Source organism: Lynx canadensis, chromosome D4 (assembly GCF_007474595.2).
Source record: "Lynx canadensis isolate LIC74 chromosome D4, mLynCan4.pri.v2, whole genome shotgun sequence".
Taxonomy (NCBI): domain Eukaryota; kingdom Metazoa; phylum Chordata; class Mammalia; order Carnivora; family Felidae; genus Lynx; species Lynx canadensis.
In genome coordinates this window covers 5,132,903-5,156,745 of record NC_044315.2, presented here as the reverse complement: position 1 = coordinate 5,156,745, position 23,843 = coordinate 5,132,903, and the positions used below count along the sequence as shown (strand labels likewise).

At 45.1% G+C, this 23,843-nt stretch overlaps 1 protein-coding gene across 1 annotated transcript in view; it reads right to left on the bottom strand.

The window, feature by feature from the left end:
• LOC115499820 (contactin-associated protein-like 3) overlaps nucleotides 1-23,843 on the bottom strand; it is a 196,462-nt gene that overhangs the window by 99,439 nt on the left and 73,180 nt on the right. Inside the window, exon 4 of the mRNA XM_030294015.1 lies at nucleotides 8,206-8,353. Coding sequence (XP_030149875.1) covers nucleotides 8,206-8,353 — 148 coding nt within the window. The remainder of the gene's footprint in view (nucleotides 1-8,205; nucleotides 8,354-23,843) is intronic.

Below are 23,843 nucleotides of genomic sequence, written 5' to 3'. Positions count from 1 at the left end.
ATGAAGGATTTAAATACTTTCACATTTTACTAGTCTAGTTTTTCTGCGGGCACGTCACCGAAAGGCAATGATAATAATTAAGGCTTCTTTCTTTTTTTTTTTTTTTAATTTTTTTTAATGCTTATTTATTTTTGAGACAGAGAGAGACACAGCATGAACGGGGGAGGCCCAGAGAGAGAGGGAGGCACAGAATCCGAAACAGGCTCCGGGCTCTGAGCCGTCAGCACAGAGCCCGACGCGGGGCTCGAACTCACGGACCGCGAGATCGTGACCTGAGCCGAAGTCGGACGCTTAACCGACTGCGCCACCCAGGCGCCCCTAAGGCTTCTTTGTGAAGTGAGCGAATGAGAGCTGTCTGTTCCATGAATGATTCTGTCAGGATTATTCTAATCCGATAGCTTTGGCCCTCAGCTTCCCTGGGGCCACTGTTGCTTTGTAAGCGTAATATTGACCTTCCAGGGAGGAGAACGTGCTGGAGTGTGGGGTAAGCGCAAACTGCTGGGCCCCATCCCCAGAGTTCCGACTCTGCTGGCCTGGGGTGGGAACAGAGAATCCGCATTTCTAACACGAACCCCCAGCAATGCCGCTGCTGGCTTGATGACTACATTTGAGAACCACTGCTCTCCAGCAGCTAAATTCTGTTTCCTGGAACCTTCCCCTCAGGTAAAACGGAGCGGTGAAAAATCTACTGGATTTATAGAAACACAAAAGAGTGGCCTTACAACCCTCGAATGTTTTCAGCTCTCTCTCCAACGAGATCACGGACACTTGGACGTCTCACAATCAACCACATGTTAATCATCCCATGAGATCTTATGAGGCAGACTTCACATGTCTTTTGACAGGTTTTCTAGGCCTGTAAAGTGGCGGAATTACATCATTCAGCTACGTCATCAACCGAGTCAAACAAAACCACTTCAACAATGCATCTTGTAACAGTCCTGGTTAGTTTCACTAAAGTCTTAAACGGTAACAGACTTGAGCTCCGTTAAGTCTGTTACTTAAACGGTCAACAGACTAAGGGGGTGAGAATGACACGGATAAAATTCAGGAATTGCTTTTAGAAGTCTGGAAGGCCAGGCTGCTCCTCCTCTTCATCGGAAACTATCCACATCAGTCTGCAGCCTGTATAGCCCCGGTGAGCTACTTTCTGTAAAGGTTTGTTAAAAGAACAAAGAACAGTGGCAGAGGGTGCCCACTGAGCCTAAAATGTGTGCTGTCTGGCCCTTTATAGACATGCGTACATCTTCCACTCCGTGGAATCGACTGGTGACGGTCACCGGGCTCAATTCCTGATTGTTCAGAGGTGGCCGTGACGAGAGCCAGTTCAGTGCCGGACATTTTGTGGTCTTTCTTTGATTTCAACATTAAAAACCCTATTTTACATGGGAAATCACCAACTTAATTATTTTTTTGATCTGCCTATTGCGTAATTCAATACACTTCATTGGTGGCTATTCTTTTTTTTAATGTTTATTTATTGTGAGAGACAGAGAGAGAGAGATTGTGCATGCACGAAAAGGGGAAGGGCAGAGAGACAGAGAGAGGGAGAGAGAGAATCCCCGGCAGGTTCCTGGCTGTTAGTGCAAAGCCCGATGTAGGGCTCGATCTCGTAAATGTGAGACCATGACCTGAGCGGAAATCAAGAGTCGGATGCTTGACTGACTGAGCCACCCAGCCGCCCCCACTTGTGACTATTCTTGAATGTGTATTTATTTATAATGTATAAGAAAGTATTTTGGCTCCTGTGTCGTATTATAAAAGATTGGTTTTATATTGACAAGCTTCCGTAACTTCAAATTCAGCTTCAGCAGGGATTCTGCTTTGGCAAATACAGTTTTGTTAGTAAAAGACCATTTTTCCCCATTTTCCTCCCCACCCCACCCCCGCCCCGCCCCTGCCTTGACTTCATTTTCATTCATTCCCCAAACGCAGCCCCATTTTCATTTCATATTGACATAGGCCACGAGGCACCACACTGTATCGATGTCGGGATAAAACAGAAGCGGACAGATGTGGCCGGACCCTCCCAGAGCGGACAGTGCTTCCCTCGCGTCCCCACTTCGGCTCTCGTGAAAGAACGCATTTCTGCAGGAATCATCTAGTCTTACCGTGGGGCTAAGAAATTTGGTGACGGGGAAGCAACTCACAGTCAAGATGAGGGAAGCAGGGGCGAGAGGGCTTTTCTCCGGGGAAGCATTTGGAGAGAAAGAATGTAAACATCCTACTAATCACATGGTGCCTGTCACATGCAATTTACAGACAGGTGCCAGAAAGAAGCCAACATGGTCCCAACAGTGGGCTGTACTGTTAATCAAGAAGCCCCTCTGTGAAGCCCAGCATATACGTTATCACAAAGATGCTTTACAACAGGAGCATTTAGACTGGAAACTCAGTGACAGGCCTCATCAAAGAGAATCAATTCTGCAAAATGCCCTTTACTTACAGATACTCAAAAACCAATCCGACTATCTGAAAACAAATTGACAGGTCGGCAAATCCAGAATGACTTTTTTAAACACGTATCCCTCAAACACGATTTTCAAAGGCCACAGAGTTTTCAAAATTAAACCGAAACATCATATTGTGGGAGACAGAAGGCTTAGCTCAAGGAGTCAGTAGGAGTGAGCTCTCTGAGTATGGATGGGGGACAGCCCCGGGGTCCTCAAGCCTCAAGCTCCACCTTGACAATAATCTCCATTAAACAGAGGCTCCCCCGATCTCTATACCACTGATTACAGACTGACTAGAGAAACCACCTTTCCAGTCTTAGAGCTCACTGGTGACGCTCAGGTGACCTTTTATCAGCTCACGAAGGTAAAGTGTTTGATACTGGACTACTGTAAGAGCAAATACAATTTACGATGCCCATAATTCATACAAATAATCGACTATAATATTTATTTGAATAAAAACACCCAAATGATGTAGTAAATTACCGCTTAGCATCACACTAAACTTCCACAAGAAGGCTTCATGAACAATGTCTTTGTATGTCATTCAACTAACTAAATAATTGGGGTACTTGAAATAGAGGTCACTTGTTACGCATTAGAATAGGAAGCGGTACTTTCCTCTATTGGAAGAGTATAGAACCCACATTCCAAAATAGAAAATGTGATACTTAATTGAAAATAACAGCGTTTTTCCAATTTTACGTGATTTTATCATTATGAGTTTTATTTATTTATTATTTTATTTATTTTGAGGGACAGAAAGCATGAGTTAGGGATGAGGCAGAGAGAGAGAGAGGGAGAGAGAGAATCCCAAGCAGGGTCCACACTGTCCGCGCGGAACCCGACACGGGGCTCGAACCCACGAACCGTGAGATCATGGCCTGAGCCAAAGTTGGGTGCTTAACCGACTGAGCCACCCAGGCGCCCCAACACACTTTAAAAGCAACACCTAGAAGAATCAAATCCCTTCAATTCAATGTGTCCTTGAAGAAAGCTCAAGCATATAAGAAAGCAAGAATATCCAGCACCCAAGGTAAAAATCAAAATGTCTGGCATCTACTCAAAAATCTCCAGGCATACTAGGAAGCTGGGAAGTACGGCCCGCAGTGAGGGGGAAAAAAAAAGCAATCAAAATAGAACTGACCCAGATACTGTAATTAGCAAAGAAAGGCATTAAGGCAGTTGTTACAACTGTCATGCATATGTTCAAGAAGTCAGGTAGCTACACAAGAGATACTTCTAAAAAAGTGAAAATTACAATGTCTGAGTTGAAAAACACACTGAATGGGACGACTGGCAGGTTAAACAATGCAGAAAAATAGACTAGTGAACTCGAAGACACAGCAATAGAAATATTTTAAAATGAAACAAGGCACAAAACAAATTACTTGAGAAAATAAACAGGACATCAGTGAAGCTGTGTGACACAACAAAATCAAACAAACAGCCTAATATGTGTTTTATCTAATGACAATTGGGTCCCTTAAGGAAAAATGTGAGGGGAAAATGTAGAAAAAAAAATTTGAAGAAACAATGGCTGAAACTTTCCAAATCTGATGAAAACTATACACCCACAAATCAAAATAACCCAGTGAGCTCCAAACACAAGAAACCGAATAAAACAAAACCAAACTACATCAGAAACAAATTGCTCAAAATCTTAAAAGCAGCTAGAGGGAAAAAAAAAGGCATGACACATTCGAAAGACACATAGATACAGATAGCAGTGGGTTTCTCTGGGGACAGGATACAAGTGAGGAAACTTAAGAGCAATGTCTTGAAAGTAATGAATGAAAAAACGTTATCCTAGAATTCCATACTGAGCTCAGATAACTTTCAAAAATGAAGGCGAAATACCAGCTTCCTCCAGACATCCAAAATGCGAAAGAAGTCCTCACCAGCAGACCTACACGGCAAAAAATGCTAAATGGAGCCTTTAAGGTGGAAGGAAAATGATAGGTGGAAATGTGGATCGATACAAAGGAACAGAGAACACCAGAGTTTACATGGGTCGATGAATATAAATGTGTATGTATACATGTATATACATACGTGTATCTCATTAGATAGAAAATATTAACTATATATTGTATATAAAATAGAATGGTAACAGAAGGATTATAAATAGTGACACATGTTGAGGTTGTTAAATAAAACCATTTTTGATGCAATCATCGGTCTGTTTTTCTATTTTTATTTAAATTTTTTATTTTTATTATTTTTAATTATTTTTATTTTATTATTTTTATTATTTTTAAATTTTTACTCTTGAGAGCGAGCAAGACAGAGTGCAAGTCAGGGTGGGGCAGAGAGAGAGGGAGACACAGAATCCGAAGCAGGCTCCAGGCTCTGAGCCGTCAGCACAGAGCCTGACGCAGGGCTCGAACCCACGAACCATGAGATCCTGACCTGAGCCAAAGTCAGATGCTTAACTGACTGAGCCACCTAGGCACCCCGTCAATATACTTTTTAAATAAACACAGTATTTTCAAAGAGTCAATTACCTGTTTTATTCCCTTATTCTCTTCCCTGCTCACCCACTTTATTCTCCTTTTTTTAAAATATTTTTTAGGGGCGCCTGGGTGGCGCAGTCGGTTAAGCGTCCGACTTCAGCCAGGTCACGATCTTGCGGTCCGTGAGTTCGAGCCCCGCGTCAGGCTCTGGGCTGATGGCTCAGAGCCTGGAGCCTGTTTCCGATTCTGTGTCTCTCTCTCTCTCTGCCCCTCCCCCATTCATGCTCTGTCTCTCTCTGTCCCAAAAAATAAATAAACGTTGAAAAAAAAAAAAAAAATTTTAAAATATTTTTTAATGTTTATTTATTTATTTTGAGTGACAGAGAGAGAGGGGGGCAAGTGTGCGAGCAGGGGAGGGGCAGAGAGAGAGAATCCCAAGCAGGCTCCACACTGTCAGCGCAGAGCCCGATGTGGGGCTCGAACTCATGAACCGTGAGATCACGACCCAAGCCCAAGTCAGGCGCTTAACCGACTGAGCCACCCAGGTGCCCCTAACCCATTTTATTTTCAATGCCTGATCTGACACAGGACTGGAGGGCGACACAGATGACTGGTGGATTACCACGTTGTTCGCCATTCTGTGCCTACATATTCCACATTCCCAAGGATTCATGCACTCCTTCCTTCGTCTTTGCTTTCCTTCTGTCCTCCCCTCCTTCTTTCTTCCTTCTCTTATTCACCAATAAACACACTAATAAACCATGATGGGAATGGAGCCAGCTCAAGGGTAGACTTGAGAAGACGCTGACCTTGAACACGGGGAGTCGAAGTAGATGGCCGAAAAGAAGCAACTGAAGATGCCCCAAAGAGGAATAACAATCGAGAAAGAAATGAAGGTAGACCTGGGCACAGAATGCCTGTCCGTGGCTTCAGAGACCTGCATCAGGGATGTCAACTTGGAATTGATCAGACAGTGCATAAACGTTCCTGAAAACTTAAGCAAGCAGAAAGACACCCAAGGAGAGACCTTTTCAGAGTAGAATACAAAGCCAAGAACAAGCCCATGGGGAATATGAACACTGGACACTGGGGGCTGCTGGAGGGGGCAGGGGACTCTAAACAGACTGTGCACTCTAGAAGTAGGGGGGAGGGATTTTCAGGAAGAGAACACTCGTGTGCCAGGAAGCCACGAAAATGCATGAGGTTGGTTTCTACGAATGGCCAGTGTCATTGGAGTATAACTGGGGTGTAAAGAAATGAAACCAAACAGAGACGTTGCATCTAAGGGACACTATATGCCAAGATAAGCAATCTGGACATTTTCTCACTATCAACAGAGAAGTGAAAATAGAAATGGGGGGGGGGGAGATAATCATTAGCCCTTTGGGCTATAAACCGTATCATATTCAAACACTGTCAAAAATAAAAGTGCAAAGTGCTAGGCTTCAACAATTATTCTTATTAATAATAAAAATGAAGACAATACAGAGAGAGGCCCTACTATCAAGGAATGTACTCCGCAAAGTTTCACAAGTAGTGAGGACTATTATAAGTTACGGTGGGAACCCCTGATGCCCGACAGCTCGTGTTTGCTGAATTTTGGATGCACGCAGGCCCCATGAGAGCTACACAGCCAACCAGCCCTTCCGGGGATCAGGCGCACAGCTTTGATCTTTCTGGCACTGACCTCTAACCGGAGGAACCATGGTAATATCTCCTCAAGAAGAACATCAAGCTGATGGCAAATCCCCATCAAAGAGCACGCACGGCTTTCAAGTAGTAAACCTGACGTTGTTTCCCGGGTAATGGCAGAAAGGAGAAACTCATTTTATGGGATCAAAGAGAAACCGAGGATCAGGTGTCCCGGCCGTTGCGGCCGTGAGCGTGTTCGTGGATCCCAGAAACAAAAGGACGGAAGGAGACGACCGACGGAAAGAGAAAGAAAAAGGCGGACGGCCACGCGGCGTCACGTGGGCTAAATGGCGCACGGAAATGCCATGCGGAGGTAGGATTTGGAAACAGAGTGGAAGGGGAGCCTGTCATCTGGATGACGCTGAGGCCGAAGGGGACCCTTGAATCTAGAACGGGGCTGCTTCTGGGACGGTGAGCCTCACCTCCAGAAGGTCTCACTGTCCGTGGGGTTAGCGAAGGGGCAATGGTATCATTCCTACACAACCGCTCCCTGTGCCCTCGAGTGCCCATATCCTCCTTGATCCCTGAGCCAACAGAAGCTGAGATTCCTGCAGCCACTACTTCTCCGCGCATTCCTCCTCCCTCCCCAGTACCCCTCCCTGCCCGCAGCTCACCTCCCAAGCCCTTCACTTGGAAAACCGACTGACCGCTCTACTCCCCGTGCCCCGGGGTCACGATCCAGTATTTTACGTCTGTTTTGTACAATTTTATGGCTTCTCATAAAATCCTGACAACAAAAATGAATCATTCTAGAACGGCCCCCCACCTCCAATGTTTAACACGGTTCTTGGCAAATGGTCAAGTGTCCGATAAATTCTTAGATGGCCAGTGAGGGAATGAGGAAATGAAGGCCAGGATAATAATAGTGGTTATGAGAACCGAATTTGGGAGAAAAGACATCACTTTCGAAATGAAGTGGGACCAAAAACCCAACCTTACAAGACGTCCCCATCCGATATACTCTTTGAGTTAGTCTCCGGTTTTCTAGAAGGTGTTTTTTAATCATTATTTTTTCTTTTCGTATTACTTTAAGTAAATACTGGTATATTCTAGATCATCGAAATGGCAACCGTAGAGTTGATTCCCCCACGTATTTCACTGAAGGTGTTTATGCTTGTATTTATGCGATTTTTGTTACTCTTCTCATCAGTAGAGAAAAGAGGGAAGACACGACACGTAAATGACGTTCAAAAGAGGCCTCAAGTAGAGAAAAGTGGAGACGCAAGCAGTGAACCTAAAAGAAGAACTGAGTCATCATCGTGGGGTTCGGGGAAAACAAGATCACCAGCGTCCCCACACGAGGGTCACCCCAGTGACAGCATCAGAGAACAGCATCATCGGTCCCAGTAAATTACCGCTGTTGATTTGGAGTTCGTTACTTTCATGAAGTAAAGGTTCTGAGGCTCAGGCCAGGTGCACCTGTACATTCGACTAGAAAATAACTAAAGACAGCATAATATCAAGGCGTTCCATAAAAAACCGTTTTACATAGATATTTAAAAGGCTGAAAGAAGTCAGGTTCAGTTTTCAGTTCAGCATTTAGAGCACGTCAGTCCGTCATCGATGTCGGCGGGGGGGGGGGGGGGGGAATAAACACCACTTACTGTATGCACATCCGTACACTTCTATCCGCATCCCAATCCTGCCCTTAGGGTTCCAGGCTACGGGGAGGAAGCGCAGGAACCTGGCTTCGAAGGGAGGCTCGAGTCTGTAATGTACCACGCTGTCTGCGTTTGTGTTTCCTGGAAAACCCTGGGAGAAAACGGAGAAAGGGATCAATGTGTCTGCAGAATGCCGAGTTCACGCTGTCACCTCTCGTGCCTGTGAGGGATGGGTGCCTCACCTTGTTAATACGCAAAAGGCCGCCCGCTTTATAGAAACACCGCTAACGTTTGAGAGGCTGTGCGACAACCTTTCTTCAGGGCCTGGATTAGTCGCCATGGTCTAACTTTTCCTTATTTGCAGGGTAAATAAGGAATTTGCAGACGTTCACACGCAGCCCCACATCCAAGGCAATCAAGCGGAACATGGAGCCCGATGCAGGGCTGGATCCCACAACCCTGGGATCATGACCTGAGCCGAAATCAAGAATCGGATGCCCAACCAATGAGCTACCCAGATGCCCAACCCCTGACGCTTTATATGGCCTTTTAAAGTTGATTCCATTGATTCGTCATCAGATTCTTAACCAGTTTTCCCAGATGGTCTAGGCTGTAATAGGCAAAACAATCTAAAGTTTTCCTGTTACACAGCATCTTACTAGAAAATGCTACCCCCTCCAAGGACGTTACCGGTCTATGCTCCGCAAAGAACGAGTAAGGGCCCTCAGCTTCTAAAACGTAATGCCAGACGTTAAGTCTATCTAAAATTCTGTCAGTTCTTTGGAACCCAACAGTCAAAACTTCCAGTTGTACGCTCTTTGATCTCTCCCAGTTTTATTATTCAGAGAGGCAAAAGATGTCCTCGTAATACTCCTGCATATGACAGTAATATAATTAGGGGGAAAAAGTCGACCCTTCCTTATGCCCACTTGCATCAGAAGGTCAGACTCACCTTCCTGCCTGCATGTCACACGAACAGCCAGATAACATCAAACAGCCCGGGAGCGAAGTTCTTCTTAGCTCAGCCAGGAATGATGCCTGCCTCGTTGTCTGGCCTTGCGGAACACTAGGCCCAGCTTAACGACCAAATCAAGTTCAATCCCTAGTAAGCCACGACAACGAGGTATAAACAGACGGAACTAAGGATATCAAAAACTCCAATGTGTTGGGATTCTCCGATGCTATAACTCTTCCTCTGGGCTAGAGAATGAAATACCAACTCAGACGCACTCAGTCATCTCTCTCATCCAATGGAAGTGTCATCTTTGTTCTTTACGCCGTCTTCGTTTTCAAGGGTTAGCAACTGCCACGCCACGATCAGCGCGCCTCCACGCTCCAGATGTGAATTTGGAACCGCATTGTACCTGCCCCGCCACTTGCCGGCCCGCGGTCTTAGTTGTAGTCATGGGCTGCGGGCCACAGTTCCCTCGCTTGTACAAAACCAGCTTGTAAACCCTAACTCCACAGGCTGAGATGCTACTAAGTTAGACAATATCTGAAAAGTAACATTCCCATATCGGCCTGGAGGTAGGCGGTCCACGAAGGCTGGCCACTGTGGCTGTGCTCCTGGCTGCCATTTTGGATACCGTCAGTACCTTCGGCCGAGGGGGCTCATCTGTCAAACTCAGCATCCTGTTACTTGACATCTCAGGTTCAGTACCCAAGATGTGCAGGTAAACAGTGAAGAGAGAAACATCAGCTCCTACATTCACGGTGATGCCCAACTTGTAATTCAATTTAAGAACTGAAGTCAAGGGGCACTCAGGTGGCTAGTCAGGTAAGCAACTGACTCTCGATTTCCGCTCAGGTCATGGGATCAAGCCCAGCGTTGGGCTCTGTGCTGACACGGCGGAGCCTGCTTGGGATTCTCTCTCTCTCCTTCTCTCTCTGCCCCTCCCCGCCATGTGCTCTCTCTCACTCTCAAAATAAATAAAGAAAAAAGAATTGAAGTCAATATTTATTTGAGTGTAGCTGACAAAACTTGTAAATCTCAGCATGAACCATTTAATTAAATTACTTCCTAAGAAGGATACTTACGTTGTATTTTCTTGATATATAATTACTTCCTTCTAAAATATTGTTTACTGAATATAAATTCTGAAAATCACCCTTCAGATTGTGTGATGATAGTGCCAGACAGCAAAAGGAATTTCGGGTTCTATTTTAGTGGAATTTGCACAGAATACTCTTTAAGAAATACTTCAAGTGGCAACAGTGTCTTAATAGTCTATGAAAAGTGGGGATTCAAAACACACTCTTCACAACTTCTGAGAATCCGTGTTCAAAACAAAACATTCATCGTGTCCGATTTTAATTATATTCAAATACCTGGAACCTATGTATGTGTATGTATATACCTAGGTGATTATCATAATTCATTCTAATTTTAAGGGATTACATTATTTGTGTCTCATGTAGAATTATTAACAGTCCTTTTGGATACAAATCAATGATATGTGTCCTTAAAGACACAGAGATTAAGTGAAGCGAGTCCGGCACAGGTGGGATCTCTACCAGCATATCTATGCTCTCATGTTTGGGGCTAATTACTGAAATGATCCCGTATATTTTTGTTAAGCTAACGTTTCTTTTTCAGAGGTAGTATAATCTATTATTCTATTCTAATCTATTATTCTATTCTATTCTATTCTATTCTATTCTATTCTATTCTTCTATCTATATAATCTATTATTCTATATTTTTGGTTTAGTGTTTCCAGAACAAACACAGATGCACAGGCTGAACGCAGACGGACAAGAACAAAGGGTCACCCTCGCCCTGTTCTAACACGCGGGAAGGGGCAGACCCCACGGGAGCAGAAAGCAGCGGTCCCGGTGGAAGCGAGCTGCCCTGGGCAATTCCTCAGCAGCTCTAACCCAGGTTCCCCTCCACGCAGACCTACGAAAATCGAAAATCGGCTCCATCCAACTTCTTCCCCATCTCTTGTTATAGGAGTGACTTCAGGGAAGCCAGCATCTTCGTGTATAAAGTAGGAACAAGAAAAACTATCTTACAGTTCTGATGGGCTAGGGTATGAGAGTTTCACGGGTTCATCACCTAACCATTTTCTCCATGGCATTCCTGCTGAGGGTCGCTGGAGGGGTGCTGGGTGGAGGGATGGGCTAAATGGGCCACGGGCATTAAGGAGGGCACTTGTCGGGATGAGCACTGGGTGTTATGTGTAAGTGATGAATCACTAAATTCTATTCCTGAAATCATTATTACAGTATATGTTAACTAACTTGGATTTCAATTTTAAAAAATAAGCTAATATTTGAAAATGTTCACAACAGTACCTGGCTGGTATGATAAATATTATACATCACAATTAAACTAATTGCACTCTACAAATATTATACATCACAATTAATAAATAACACACGAACTGGAAAAAAAGGAAACCAACACCCCCCCTCCCCACTATCGATCAGAAACACTTCAGCTAGACGTGGACTCAATATTCAATCACTTTAAAAGCATCACAATTGAGTGTTTCATCCATGATTAGGAACAAACAACGTCTGATGAAGTTTTCCGTTTCCCCGTTAGCTATGCGGAAGGGAACCCGAGTCCGCGGCTTGGGCTCCATTCACATGCTACAGATGCGTTTCTAAAATAATATGTTTTAGCAATCGATGACATTTCTGAAAAGCTGCCCACTCTGCATTTCGTTTATTCAGCAGTCACATCAGTAGGATCTAAATCACAGGAAAGGATCGTTACGAGGCTCAGGCAAAGCCCCAGTCTCCAGCGTAACGTGCCCCATCCCATTCTGCATTAGAGTCAACAAATGACCTTCGAGATGCCAATCATGTATTTGTCACTGTACGTTTGAAATATCTGCGTCGTGAGAAAGGCTTTCCTACCAATTCTTTGTTTCAAAATAGGAGTGGGGCTGTCTACAGAAATGGGTCTCAGTGGTTTTAAAAATAGATAATCATTAGGGCTCTAAGCTGGGCCCCTATGAAATCCAAGCTTCACTCTGCACTAACACTGTTCACTGCATTTTAAGACCTCTGCGGTAGGAGAGGGGATGTTGCGGGGACAAAGGGGGTGTGCGGGAATCCCTGAGCTCTGAGCTCTAATTCTGGCCATTTCAAGTGCCGGACCATGATGGTGTTGGACAACATATACTTAATCTCCCCACGTCTCTGCTTCTTCATGAGTAAGGGGGGAATACTAACAATTATTGCTATTGCTAAATATAACATTTTGTCCCTGTTATTTTTGGAGGCTCGCGGGCCACGAAAGGACATACTAAAATCATTTCCTGTAATCAGACCAAGCGAACGCTGTGGTCGGTTGCTTTCAAGTCCGTGCTCTCGTGATAAATTATTTTTAACATTTTAGTGAACCAGAAAGCACCACAAGGTTTACACTTAAAGAAAACAAGGAAAGTATCCTCCTGCCACTTTGGTTTTATTGACTGAACTGGACATTCAGTAACACGGACTGGATGTCACGTGTCGGACCCGGAAGGAGCCGCTCAGTCATCCAGACCAGCAGGCTTCGTGCCCGGTGACCGCTCAAGCTTCAACGCGTGCAGATACGTTTACTTCAACGTGTTCTAGAAAGGGAATGGATAATCTCTCATCTGGCTTAAAACCAGAAAACACGCCCCCCAAGTGTGCTTAAAAGATTTGCTTGTGTGTAAGACGTATGTCTGAATGCACACAATAGGTACATTACAGGCATGTAAGTAGTATATTCTGATGTGAAAATCTCCATGTGCCGGAAACAGCGTGCACTTAATGAGTGGTTCCTGGTATGCTTTATGGCCTCTTCGTGGAAGCAAGTCACAAAGTCAGACCCACAGCTGACCCAAAAGACACAACCACCTCTCTGTGTCCCAACACCCGCCCCTGCCTCCAGGCGGAACCCACCCCACGAGCGAGTACAGCTACGCCACCCAGAAACCCACGGGGGCCCAACCCTGGAGCCGTCCACACCCCCGGGGCCAACACAGACGCAAGAAACAGGTCCTAAATGCCGCTGCTCTTGATTGACGTGATTTTTTTTTTTTTTATCTGCGAGGTATAGAGAAGGGCAGTGTAAACATTGCCGAAATATGGTTGAAATAAAGTATTTTTAAAACTTTATTTTTGCTCAAGTTGTATTGCTAAGTGTTAGGCTTTTACCACTTTGTTTTACCTTCTGCCTGAAATATGAACCCAGGAGAGAAGTCAGGTTTCCTGGACTCTGCAGGAAAACTAGAGTTTGGGTTTCTCCATACTCTTCCCTTCCCAATCTTCCTAAATGATCAGGAGAAATACATTTTATAAGCTATCTGGCCATTTTTTGCTGGCAAAGAGGTAAAGAAAAAGCCAGGAAAAAAATATTTCCATGACAACAACATGGTATTTTATTTGATTTTACTTTAATATTTACTCATGTATTTTTGAGAGAGAGAGAGAGAGAGAGAGAGAGAATGCATGTGCAAACAAGGGAGGAAGGGGCAGACAGCGAGGGAGAGAGAAAATCCTAAGCAGGCTCCATGCTGTCAGCCCAGAGTCCGATGTGGGTCTCGATCCCACGAACCTATGAGATCATGACCTGAGCCAAAATCAACAGTCAGACGCTTCACCGACTGAGCCACCCGGGTGCCTCCACAAGATCGTATCTTAAAAACAACATACGGTTATTGAAAACAATACCAGAACGTTGCAAATAAGTGTGCGTGACTTCATATATGGCACGAACTTCGTTTCTGAAAAATGACTCAGCTTTCAGTATTTGAGGAGTCACACAGAAGAATAAAAAAAAGTTTAGCTGGTTTTATAAGAAATGCCTCAAATGAGTGTTTAATAGTGTGCACATCCTATCAGCAACTGGAAGAAATTAAATAAGTTTGTTGAAATAAAAGGATTAAATAAAACGTTTAAATTGGACTCTCGGCATAGTTTTGAGGGCGTTCTTTAACAGTTCAGATTATTGGCAGAATAGCACGATCCTGTTAGCCTCCTGAATATGTTGAAAATAATGATACATAAAATAGATTATTTATACAAAATTGAGAAATATTTCCCACTGAGAAGAATCAGTGACTTGAACTGATACCAGTTTGTGTTTAATTCGACATTAAGGGGCTCCCGGGCGGCTCAGTTGGCTGAGCATCTGACCCTTGGTTTCGGCTCAGGTCATGATCCCAGGGTCGTGGGATCCAGCCCTCCGTGCTCAGCATGGGGCCTACTTAAGATTCTCTCTCCCTCTGTCTCTCTCTCTCTCTCTCCCTCTGCCCCTCCTTCTTGCTCGTGTGCACTCACACGCTATCCCTATCTCAAATAAAGATAAAATTTAAAATATTTAAAAAATAAAATACGTCATAAGGCAGGGAACTCATGTCACTCGCTGTGATGGGCTAAACTGTGTCCCCCTCAAAATTCGTATGTTTAAGCCCAAACCCATAGTGCTTGAGAATATGACTGTATTTGGAGAAAGGGTCTATAAAGAGGTGATTATGGTAAAATGAGGTCATTACAGTGAGTCCTAATCCAGTGTTATTGGGTTGTTATAAGAAGGGGACATCTGGACAGACGGACAGACCCTAGATAGGGTACACACAGAGGGAAGACCATTTGAGGACCCGGGGAGAAAGTGACCATCGGCAAGTCAAGAAAGAGAGGCCTTAGGGGAAACCAAAACTTCCCACACCTTCATCTTGGACTTTTAGCCTCGAGAGTCACGAGAAAATATACGAGGTGCTGGGTGTCGACCACGCTCATCGTGGGGATCATTTCGCAATACGTCCACACGTCAGATCACCACGTTGGACACCTTCGTATGATGTGTCAGTGACGGCACCATAAACTGGGGGGAAAAGAAAACTCCACAGTAGTGATATACAGCTCGAACAAAAACCCTATTTTTAAATAACCTCTGAGGGAGACTGAGCAACTAAATACTTCTGAAATATTCGGTGTGGATTTTAATTTCTTTCCAGAGGCTAACTACCGGGGCGCCTGGCTGGCTGGGTCGGAGAAGTGTGCGACTCTTGATGTTGGGGGCAGTGAGGTCCAGCCCCACACTGAGTCAATATTTAAATAAATAAATAAATAAATAAATAAATAAATAAATAAATAAATAAACTTTAAATAAATACATTTTTTTTTTAATTTTTTTTTTCAACGTTTATTTATTTTTGGGACAGAGAGAGACAGAGCATAAACGGGGGAGGGGCAGAGAGAGAGGGAAACACAGAATCGGAAACAGGCTCCAGGCTCTGAGCCATCAGCCCAGAGCCCGACGCGGGGCTCGAACTCACGGACCGCGAGATCGTGACCTGGCTGAAGTCAGACGCTTAACCGACTGCGCCACCCAGGCGCCCCAATACATTTTTTTAAAAAAAGAGGCAAACTGCCTGTTTTAATATAGGGAAACAAGTAAACAATCCTGCAGCAACGGAATGCAAATTTCTTCCGTTGAAAATTTTCTTCTCAAAGGAGACATTTAGATTTATCCTACACTGTTTATAAGGGAAACATACCATCACAGAATCTTTCTAGCCTTTCTAGAAAAAAATAAGTCATTTCTGAGTGGTAGTTACAATTCTGCGTTCAAAAGGAAGTGTTAATAACTTAAATAGGATTTAGCCAAAGAAGTTGAAAACTATGTCAAGATCAAATAGCTGTTTTTCAACTAATTATCTAACCCAAACTGTTTGGGTTGTTTTAGTAACAAAACGAGGATGCTCTTTTCTTAGCGTTTTAAATCTGAATCAGCAACACCGTCCAACCAAGATGATTAGGGCCCCTAGAAGTTCAAAATTAACTCTGACACAAGAATCCTACTTCGCCTAGGATAAAAGAAGGCTGTATCTGAAAAGTCAGTTGACATCAACACGAAGGAAGTCCTTTGCGCCACATAATAGCCATTTCATAGGGAAGACAAAAGGCCGTGTGGGGGCCAGAGCAGAGGTAACACAATTCGCCATGGGTTTCTCACATTTCTGCACCTCTTACAAACAGAAGCCCTGACTATCTTTTATCCCGAACTATCTTCCAAGGACATTTATACAGAAAGCTTCCTTGTGAGATAATCTTTTTCTTCCAAGCTAAGGGCAAGCACGTGTCCTGCACAAAAGATTCAGGTTCCCTCAGCTCTCGTAACATAACCCCACGTGCATGCAGGCATCCACCTGAGCCTATAAACACGGCCCACGGGTGACGCAGGGTCAAGGAGAACTGTGGCCGGTACGTGAGGCTGCCTGCTGGGCTTTCTGGGTAACCAAGCAAGTCACACACGCCTCTGTCTCTGACCCAGGTGTCTCTTGTCTTCTCCCAGCATCCAGAAAACAAGCAGGCTGGCCTGCTGCAAATAGAGCAAAAGTTCAGACACCTCACAGTTCTGGGTGGAAATTTTAAAGTTCGTCTCCCTGAAGACACTGGAGAACGTGTATGAAAAGGTGGAGGACTAAAGAATCTATTTAACTCAAGTCGCTGTGCAATCATTTAAATATTTTCATATATTGGTCTGTTAATTTCCGTCTTGCTCTTTTGTTCGCCTTTATTAATGCACGACGGCAAACTATTTTTTTAACTTATTCCTTTTTTTTTTTAAATACTGTGCGTTCTCCTGTTGCTTAATACAAAATAACAAGAAAGAACAAAATGTCGTCTGTGTTTTCACTAGCAGGAAAACCCTTATTGACACGGAAAATAAATGATACGCATAGATGGCCTTGGCTAGAAAATTCGAACAGTACAGAAAAGCTTAACATGCAGAAGCCACTCTTTCCCCAGCCCCACAGTTAACCATTTTTTTACGATTTATTATAATTGTCTTCTGCATTTACCGCTTCCCATCAATCCTTTCTTTTCAGATTTTCTAATAGGGATCCCCCTGATTTGAGACAGGGCACACATCAGGCATAGTGAAATGCTACCTGTCTGCCACAGGATCCTTCCTGTCATTAACAACGTTCTGGAGAAGCTCGAGCCTACGTCCCAGGCACTGGAGAAAGCACTAGCAAATACCGCCTGATCCCTCGTCCCTACAGGGAAGACCGCCGGATCCACAAGTCGCCAGTCCCTGTCACTTGGAGATACCCTCCCTCTTTCCTCCTCCAAAAGGGGGGCAGGGAGGAGAGACCCACCCTGTTCCCAATCTTCAGAAAGGCACATGAGGAGCTCATCCTGGATGTAATCAGTTAGAGGCAGGATCAAGTGACGTCACTTTTGTAAACTGCTTGCCATTCATTTTTAATCAACCCGTGGCATAATAAAAAGCATGCATCTCATTAACTAGACATCCCAGTTGCTCATTATTAGTTTTGCGACGCTATATTCTGCTCATATAATTAGCCTCCACGGTTCGTTTCTGCCGTCGAATTTGCACCTACGTAAAATTTTACAGAATTGGAAACTACATTATGCTATGTGTACAATCCAGATCTTTTCCATTTCAAAATGTTTACCTCAGTGCTTCAGTACGCTTGATGATCTCATTTATAATCTTAGGGTACATTTTGGACTCTTTAAATATGCAGACGAAAGTAGAATCCTGAGATTTCAGAATCACAAGGGATGATGATAATCCGCCCTGAACACCTGCCAGCATCAGGAAGGAAAGATGTCCGGAGTCCCTCGGATGCAGTGACTGAGGGTCTCAGAATAAACGGACATGGGGCGCCTGGGTGGCTCAGCTGGTTGAGCGTCCAACTCTTGGTTTCGGCTCAGGTCACGATCTCACCGTTCGTGAGAGCAAGCCCCGCATCGGGCTCTGTTCAGACAGCGCAGAGCCTGCTTGGGATTTCCTCTCTCCCTCTCTCTCTGCCCCTTCCCTGCTCACACACACACTCTCTCTCTCTCAAAATAACCAAACAGAATAAACTGACAAAAGGCAGATGAACAGGAGAAAAAATGTGTTCACGTAAATAGGAGTTAACAAAAGAAGTAGCTGGCTCCCAGTTGGCTCCCCAGTCGGAGGCTTGCAGACCTCACTTAGCAGGGAAAGACGGAGGAGACGGGGCTTCTACGGAAAGAACAAAAAGGTGTCTTTAGGAAAGACAAAGCGGTTTCGCGAGCACAAACCAGAGGCAGGGAAAATTACGGTAATATTTGTTCACGCGGGGGACAGCGGTCTTCCTTTTTCTGTGCCGTGAAACCCCGTGGAGAGGGGATTTGTGGGAGGTTTATCTTGATCTCTCTCCCGGGGCCGGATCCGCCTTGAGGAGGGGATTCACGGCAGCCTCCCTTCTCAGAAGCAGCTGCTTTCAAGTCAGATTCAGAAAGTTCCAAGAAGGCTGCTTTCTGCAGCCGTTCATTCCCAAATGCCTTCAGTGTAAACTAATCTTTATGCCAACTCTAGGGTCCGGAGGGGGTCCCCCCATGGATGCTCCTCGCCCTGTGGCATCACCATCGGCCCCCTGCCCGTGACCCCGCCAGGCAGTGTCTGCTCTTTGCTCGGCACAGATCCGAAAACTGGTTCAGTACTCAGTCGTCTGCCCCAGGGGAACAGCTGGCCGGGGTCTGACCAAAGGGCTGTCTGACCCCAAAGCCCAGGCTCATAGCCCTTTGAGATACGACCGCTCGAGAGATCTCAGAGAGCATCCGATCCAACCTTCTTTGTGTCAGTTAATAGATTTGTTTACCTCACCGTCAACCAGTCACTGGGAGATCTTGGACAGTTTCCTTAGCCCATCCGTGCCTGTAAAATGACAACAGTACTCCCTTGCTGCGAGGAACAGCGGCCGACACTTGGGAAGTGCCATGTATCTGCTTACCACTTTGTCATTTACTTATTACCATTTACTTTGTAGAGATCAAGGCATTCTCATAAAATATTCAAAAGCTAAGTATTGACTTAACACAATCTACCCGTCCCATATTGATAAACACCTAGGTAGTTGTTGATTTTTGGCCGTTACAAACCATATTGCAGTGACCACGAATGCCTTGGTGCATATGGGGGAGTGGGGAGATTGCCCAGATTCGAGGAATTCGGAAACACATGTTCCTACGAATGGTATTTCTACTTAAAGGTTGTACACGCTACTGCATAATCACTTTTCCCCTCTATGAGGGAGAAGCTTTTTAATGCATCATCCCAAATCAATTTCTTTTTTAAGTTTATTCCTTTATTTTGAGGGGAGGAGCCATGGGGCAGAGAGACAGGGAGAGAGAATCCCAAGCAGGCTCCACGCTGTCATCACAAGCCTTACGCGGGGTTCGATCTCACAACAATGACATCACGACCTGAGCTGAAACCAAGAGTCAGACGCTTAAATGCCTGAGCCACCCAGGCACCCCCCAAGTCAATTTCAGATGGTATTTTGCCACCAGGCAACAAAAGCCCATTGGTTTCCCAAATTCTGTGAAATTCACATTAACTGAAATTTGTGAACTGGCTTTAGAAGTATCCAAGAGAAGTCTATGGCCGTACCACCCCGAACGTGCCCCAATCCCGACTGATCTCAGAAGCTAAGCAGGGTCGTGCCTGGTTAGTACTTGGATGGGAAAAGTACCCAAGAGAAGAGAACCCAAGAGAGAAGAAAATATATTACCAAATTATTCACGAAATGATCATAATGATGATGTTCTGTGTTTGTGGACAGCCTCCTATGAATAAAGTCCGGAGCCAAGAACTTTGCTTAGACCTCCTCACTTAATTATCAGGACAACTTAAACCCCCACCTACATATGATCCAATCAATCTGACCAGACGAGCGCGAGAGTTTGTTGACGTCGTCTGGTTTGTAAACCAAAGTTGCTCGTCACTACCACCCTTCCGGATTATTTCACAGAGTCAGACAAACTTTAGAAGAAAATCCTCCATTGTGGAGTATAGTAGGTCTGCCCATGTTTTATCACAAGCCTTAGCTACGAAGATTTCAGAAATGCTATATAGATATAGGCATATATATACATATATATGATATCTAATGTCTTATATAAATAAATAAATAAAAGCAAAGATTTATCTCATTCACGTAAATGCTGAAAACGCAAGGTGGCAGAATTAATGACTTATGCCTAACACCTATGCTTAAGCAGATGAGCAAAGGTCTACAGTAGATAAACTATAAAGGACAAAACGCAGAAGCAACATCCACTTTACCATCCCTGGGCAATCTATGGCATATGACCTGAAAAATACCTGAAATGGTCATTCTCCTTCAAAATATCCATCCTCTTCTTTCGCACAGAGTCTAAGGGGCCACCATGACATTGAACTTTTGATTCACCCTGAGCTTGAAAGCTTGCAATCCGGAGAAGTCTCTTTCTGAAACAGAACTACCCTTTCAAGGTAGGATCTTTCAAGGGCTCTTTTAAGTCAGGATCTCTCGCTCATTTATTCATCCAACAACATTTATTGAACCACAGCAGCGGGAAGGCTCTGTGTCAGGCTCTGTGGAGGATGGCAGACAGAAGCGGTCAAGCTGCTTTCTAGGAGAGCTTACATTTCAACGCCCTCTATTCCTACCTGGGGCCAAGGAGACAGACGGAGTGGAAGAAATGCTCATCTCTGAACAGGTAGGAGGGAAATGACAGAACACTTTCTTTGACTGCCTTATTGTCTTGCCTCGGGCTCGTTCTGTGGACGGAACATAAAACATGCGGGCACCTGGGGCCCCTGGGTGGCTCCGTCGGTTAAGCATCGACTTCGGCTCAGGTCGTGATCTCACAGCTTGTGAGTTAGAGCCCCACGTCGGGCTCTGTGCTGACGGCTCAGAGCCTGGAGCTGCTTTGGATTCTGTGTCTCCCTCTCTCTCTGCCCCTCCCCTGCCCGCACCCTGTCTCTCTCTCTCTCAAAAATAAATAATAAAACATTTTTAAAAATTTTTAAAAAACAAACATGTGGGCATCTGCAGGTGCTGAACTGCCAGCCAGGGCACCCCTGCCTTTGTCATTGTCCCCACAGCCTCTCTTTGCTGGCCTCCACCAGACAGACACCCATCTGAAGAAAAGGGCTCACTGGTGTTGAGATCCTCCTATTTCCTGGACACTAAAAGTGATTTTTTTTTGGGGGGGGGGGTGGGGCGCCTGGATGGCTCAGTCAGTTAAAGCCTCTGACTCTTGATTTCAGCTCAGGTCACGATCTCACGGTTCGTGGGATCGAGTCCCAAGTCGGGCTCCACGTCAACAGCACAGGAGCCTGCTTGGGATTCTCTCTCTGCCTCTGCCCCTCCCTCGCTCGCATGCCCGCTCTTGCTCCCTCTCAAAATAAAAAAATAAATAAACATTAAAAAAAAAAGAAACACCGATATTTAAAAGTGATATTTTTTCATAAGCAGTATCTCAGTGAATCCATACCATGACCCTGCGTGTTAGGGTTTAATCACGCTGTTTTTGTAGAAGAAAAACAGTGGCTCAGAAAAGGGAAGTTTCTTTGCCAAGCTTTACAGCAAACAGTGGAGCAGGGGATCAGCCCCCCGGACGCCTGGCTCCCAGGCTGAGGGCGCGAGCCCTTCGGAATAATGCCCGCATAGACTGTACTAGGGTGCTGGAGGTTTCATCTACCCATACTTTTGGGTTTTCCTACCAAGACTGCTGAGTCACTGAAAAACGAAGTCGGAATTCTCAGGAGAAACTCCAAAAAAAAAAAAAAAAAGAAATATCAAGAGTATGATGCCAAGTTGCTGTCTGTCTCAAGCCAATGCCTCCTCCGTCTCGCCCCTCGGCACCCAGACGGCTTGGCCAGATGGGCTCAGAAAACCCTACCAACTGTGGTTAAAGGCAAAGCCCATGACAAGATTTTCCCAGTTCGCAAGAGTTTAAAGGACAAGGGTTAGAGCCAAGATTCTGCATCAGGAGAAACCAGGGAGGGGACGGCTGGGTGGCCCAGTTGGTCAGGGGTCTGACTTCGGCTCAGGTCATGACCTCAGGGTCGCTGAGTGTGAGCCCCGCGTCTGGCTCTCTGTCAGTGCAGAGCCCGCTTCAGATCCCCTTTCTCCCTCTCTCTCTGCCCCTCCCCTGCTTGAACGCTCTCAAAAATAAAAAACATTTAATAAATTTTATTTAAAAAAAAAAAAAGAATCCAGCGACAGTGGGGGAGAAAGATAGAGCTCGGCCCCTCACAGGTCTGCTCTGCAGGGAGAGGGAGAGAAGAAACACTGGTATTCCTCCCTCCAAGCATCAAAACACCAGGCTTCCTTCATGAAAGGCTTCTCTCCGGGAAAAGCAAACCGACCAACCAACCAACAAAAAATGTGGGAAGATATTCCCAGGGTTAAGCGGTTTCTACACCGACTGTTTCTTAGTATTATGGTCTTCCAATATCTCACTTTTATTGTTTGACTGTCTCTGCTCTGAGTACATTTCAGAGAAAATTCTTAAGTGAGCATTCAAAAGCAAAGCAATAAAAATGTTCTGGAGTGTGATCGAGTGGGTATTTTAACGATTGATAATTATGCTTCTAACATATAAAATGCTCCAGGCTTCCCAAGTTGGGCTTGTTAGGAGTCAGACAGATTCATGAATGTGTGCAATCTCGATTATATTTCTGTCCTGGGCTATTTTTCTTAAAAATGTTTATAGCTGCTTAAGCAGTGATTTAAAAAAAAAAATACTTTGACTAGCATTTTCACTTTAAATGTTCACTTCAAATATCGTAGAACTATTAAAAGATAGAATTCTCCTGTCCTGTTCTGGTGCCTCGAAGCTTTTTAGTTTGTATCTTTTGAGTTGCACTATGCATCGAAAGTGACATAAACGTGGTGGGTGTCCCGATACACGGATGGCATTTTCCATTCGACACCTGTTTCTCAAAGGTTCAACGGAGCACAGAGGACCGGCTGACATCCGCCGATGCTTCTGTGTGGCCCTGCCTGTCCTCCGTGTCACTGATCGTTTACAGGCCCCTTGGGGTCTGTGTTCTGTGATTCCTGGCTTCTTTTCATCTTCTCGAACTTCCATGCTTTCTATGCAAAATAGAGGCGACAGGGATTGCCCCGGCAACCCCCCACCACGGAGGGAAGGTGTGTTCGTGACTTACAGATTATGAGAAAGCACACGAATTCCGTGGCCGATGATTTGTGGAATGAGGCAAGGTAGAAAGAATGGAAGTAAAAGAAGGAACAAAAACAAAGACGAGGTGTTCTTTTCTTTGAAACAATAATAAAATGCAGTGAGGAGTCTGAGAAGTGCCCGGAGCTGGTGTCCAGAGCCCCGCGGACTCTACGGAGACCTGAGCACATTGTCACGTGTCTCAGTTCTGCGTCACCAATAGCTAAGAGAACACATTTCTTCTCTTCCAGTGTCAGGTGACTAAAGTAGAACCGTACTGGGCAAGATCAGTCTTGGTTCTCATACCCAGGGAAGGAAAACAAGATTGAAAGGAGAATAAAGAGTGAAGATGATCGGATTGTAAACTGTCGACACTTCTTCTTTTCCTGATGGCTCAACGTCCCCACGCAGGGGCTGTGACCTCCCACCCAGCGCCCCTGTGTGGTCAGGCTGGCACCTGTCACAAATACCCCTTCTCGCCCTCCCCTGTCTGGGATCCAGTGACACTGAAATAGACCAGTGAGATCCCCTCCAGGCTTTGCGTGCCCTCCTGGCCCCCAATAAGGGTACTTTTCCAGAGATCCCCCCGTCTCTGCTCCCCATCGGCCGGGTGGGACCTCTCCCTGGCCACTCCTGCCATGCAGCCACTAGCCAGGTGTGGCCTGCTGTGCCCCCCTCCCTAGGAGCTGTGCGTCTAAT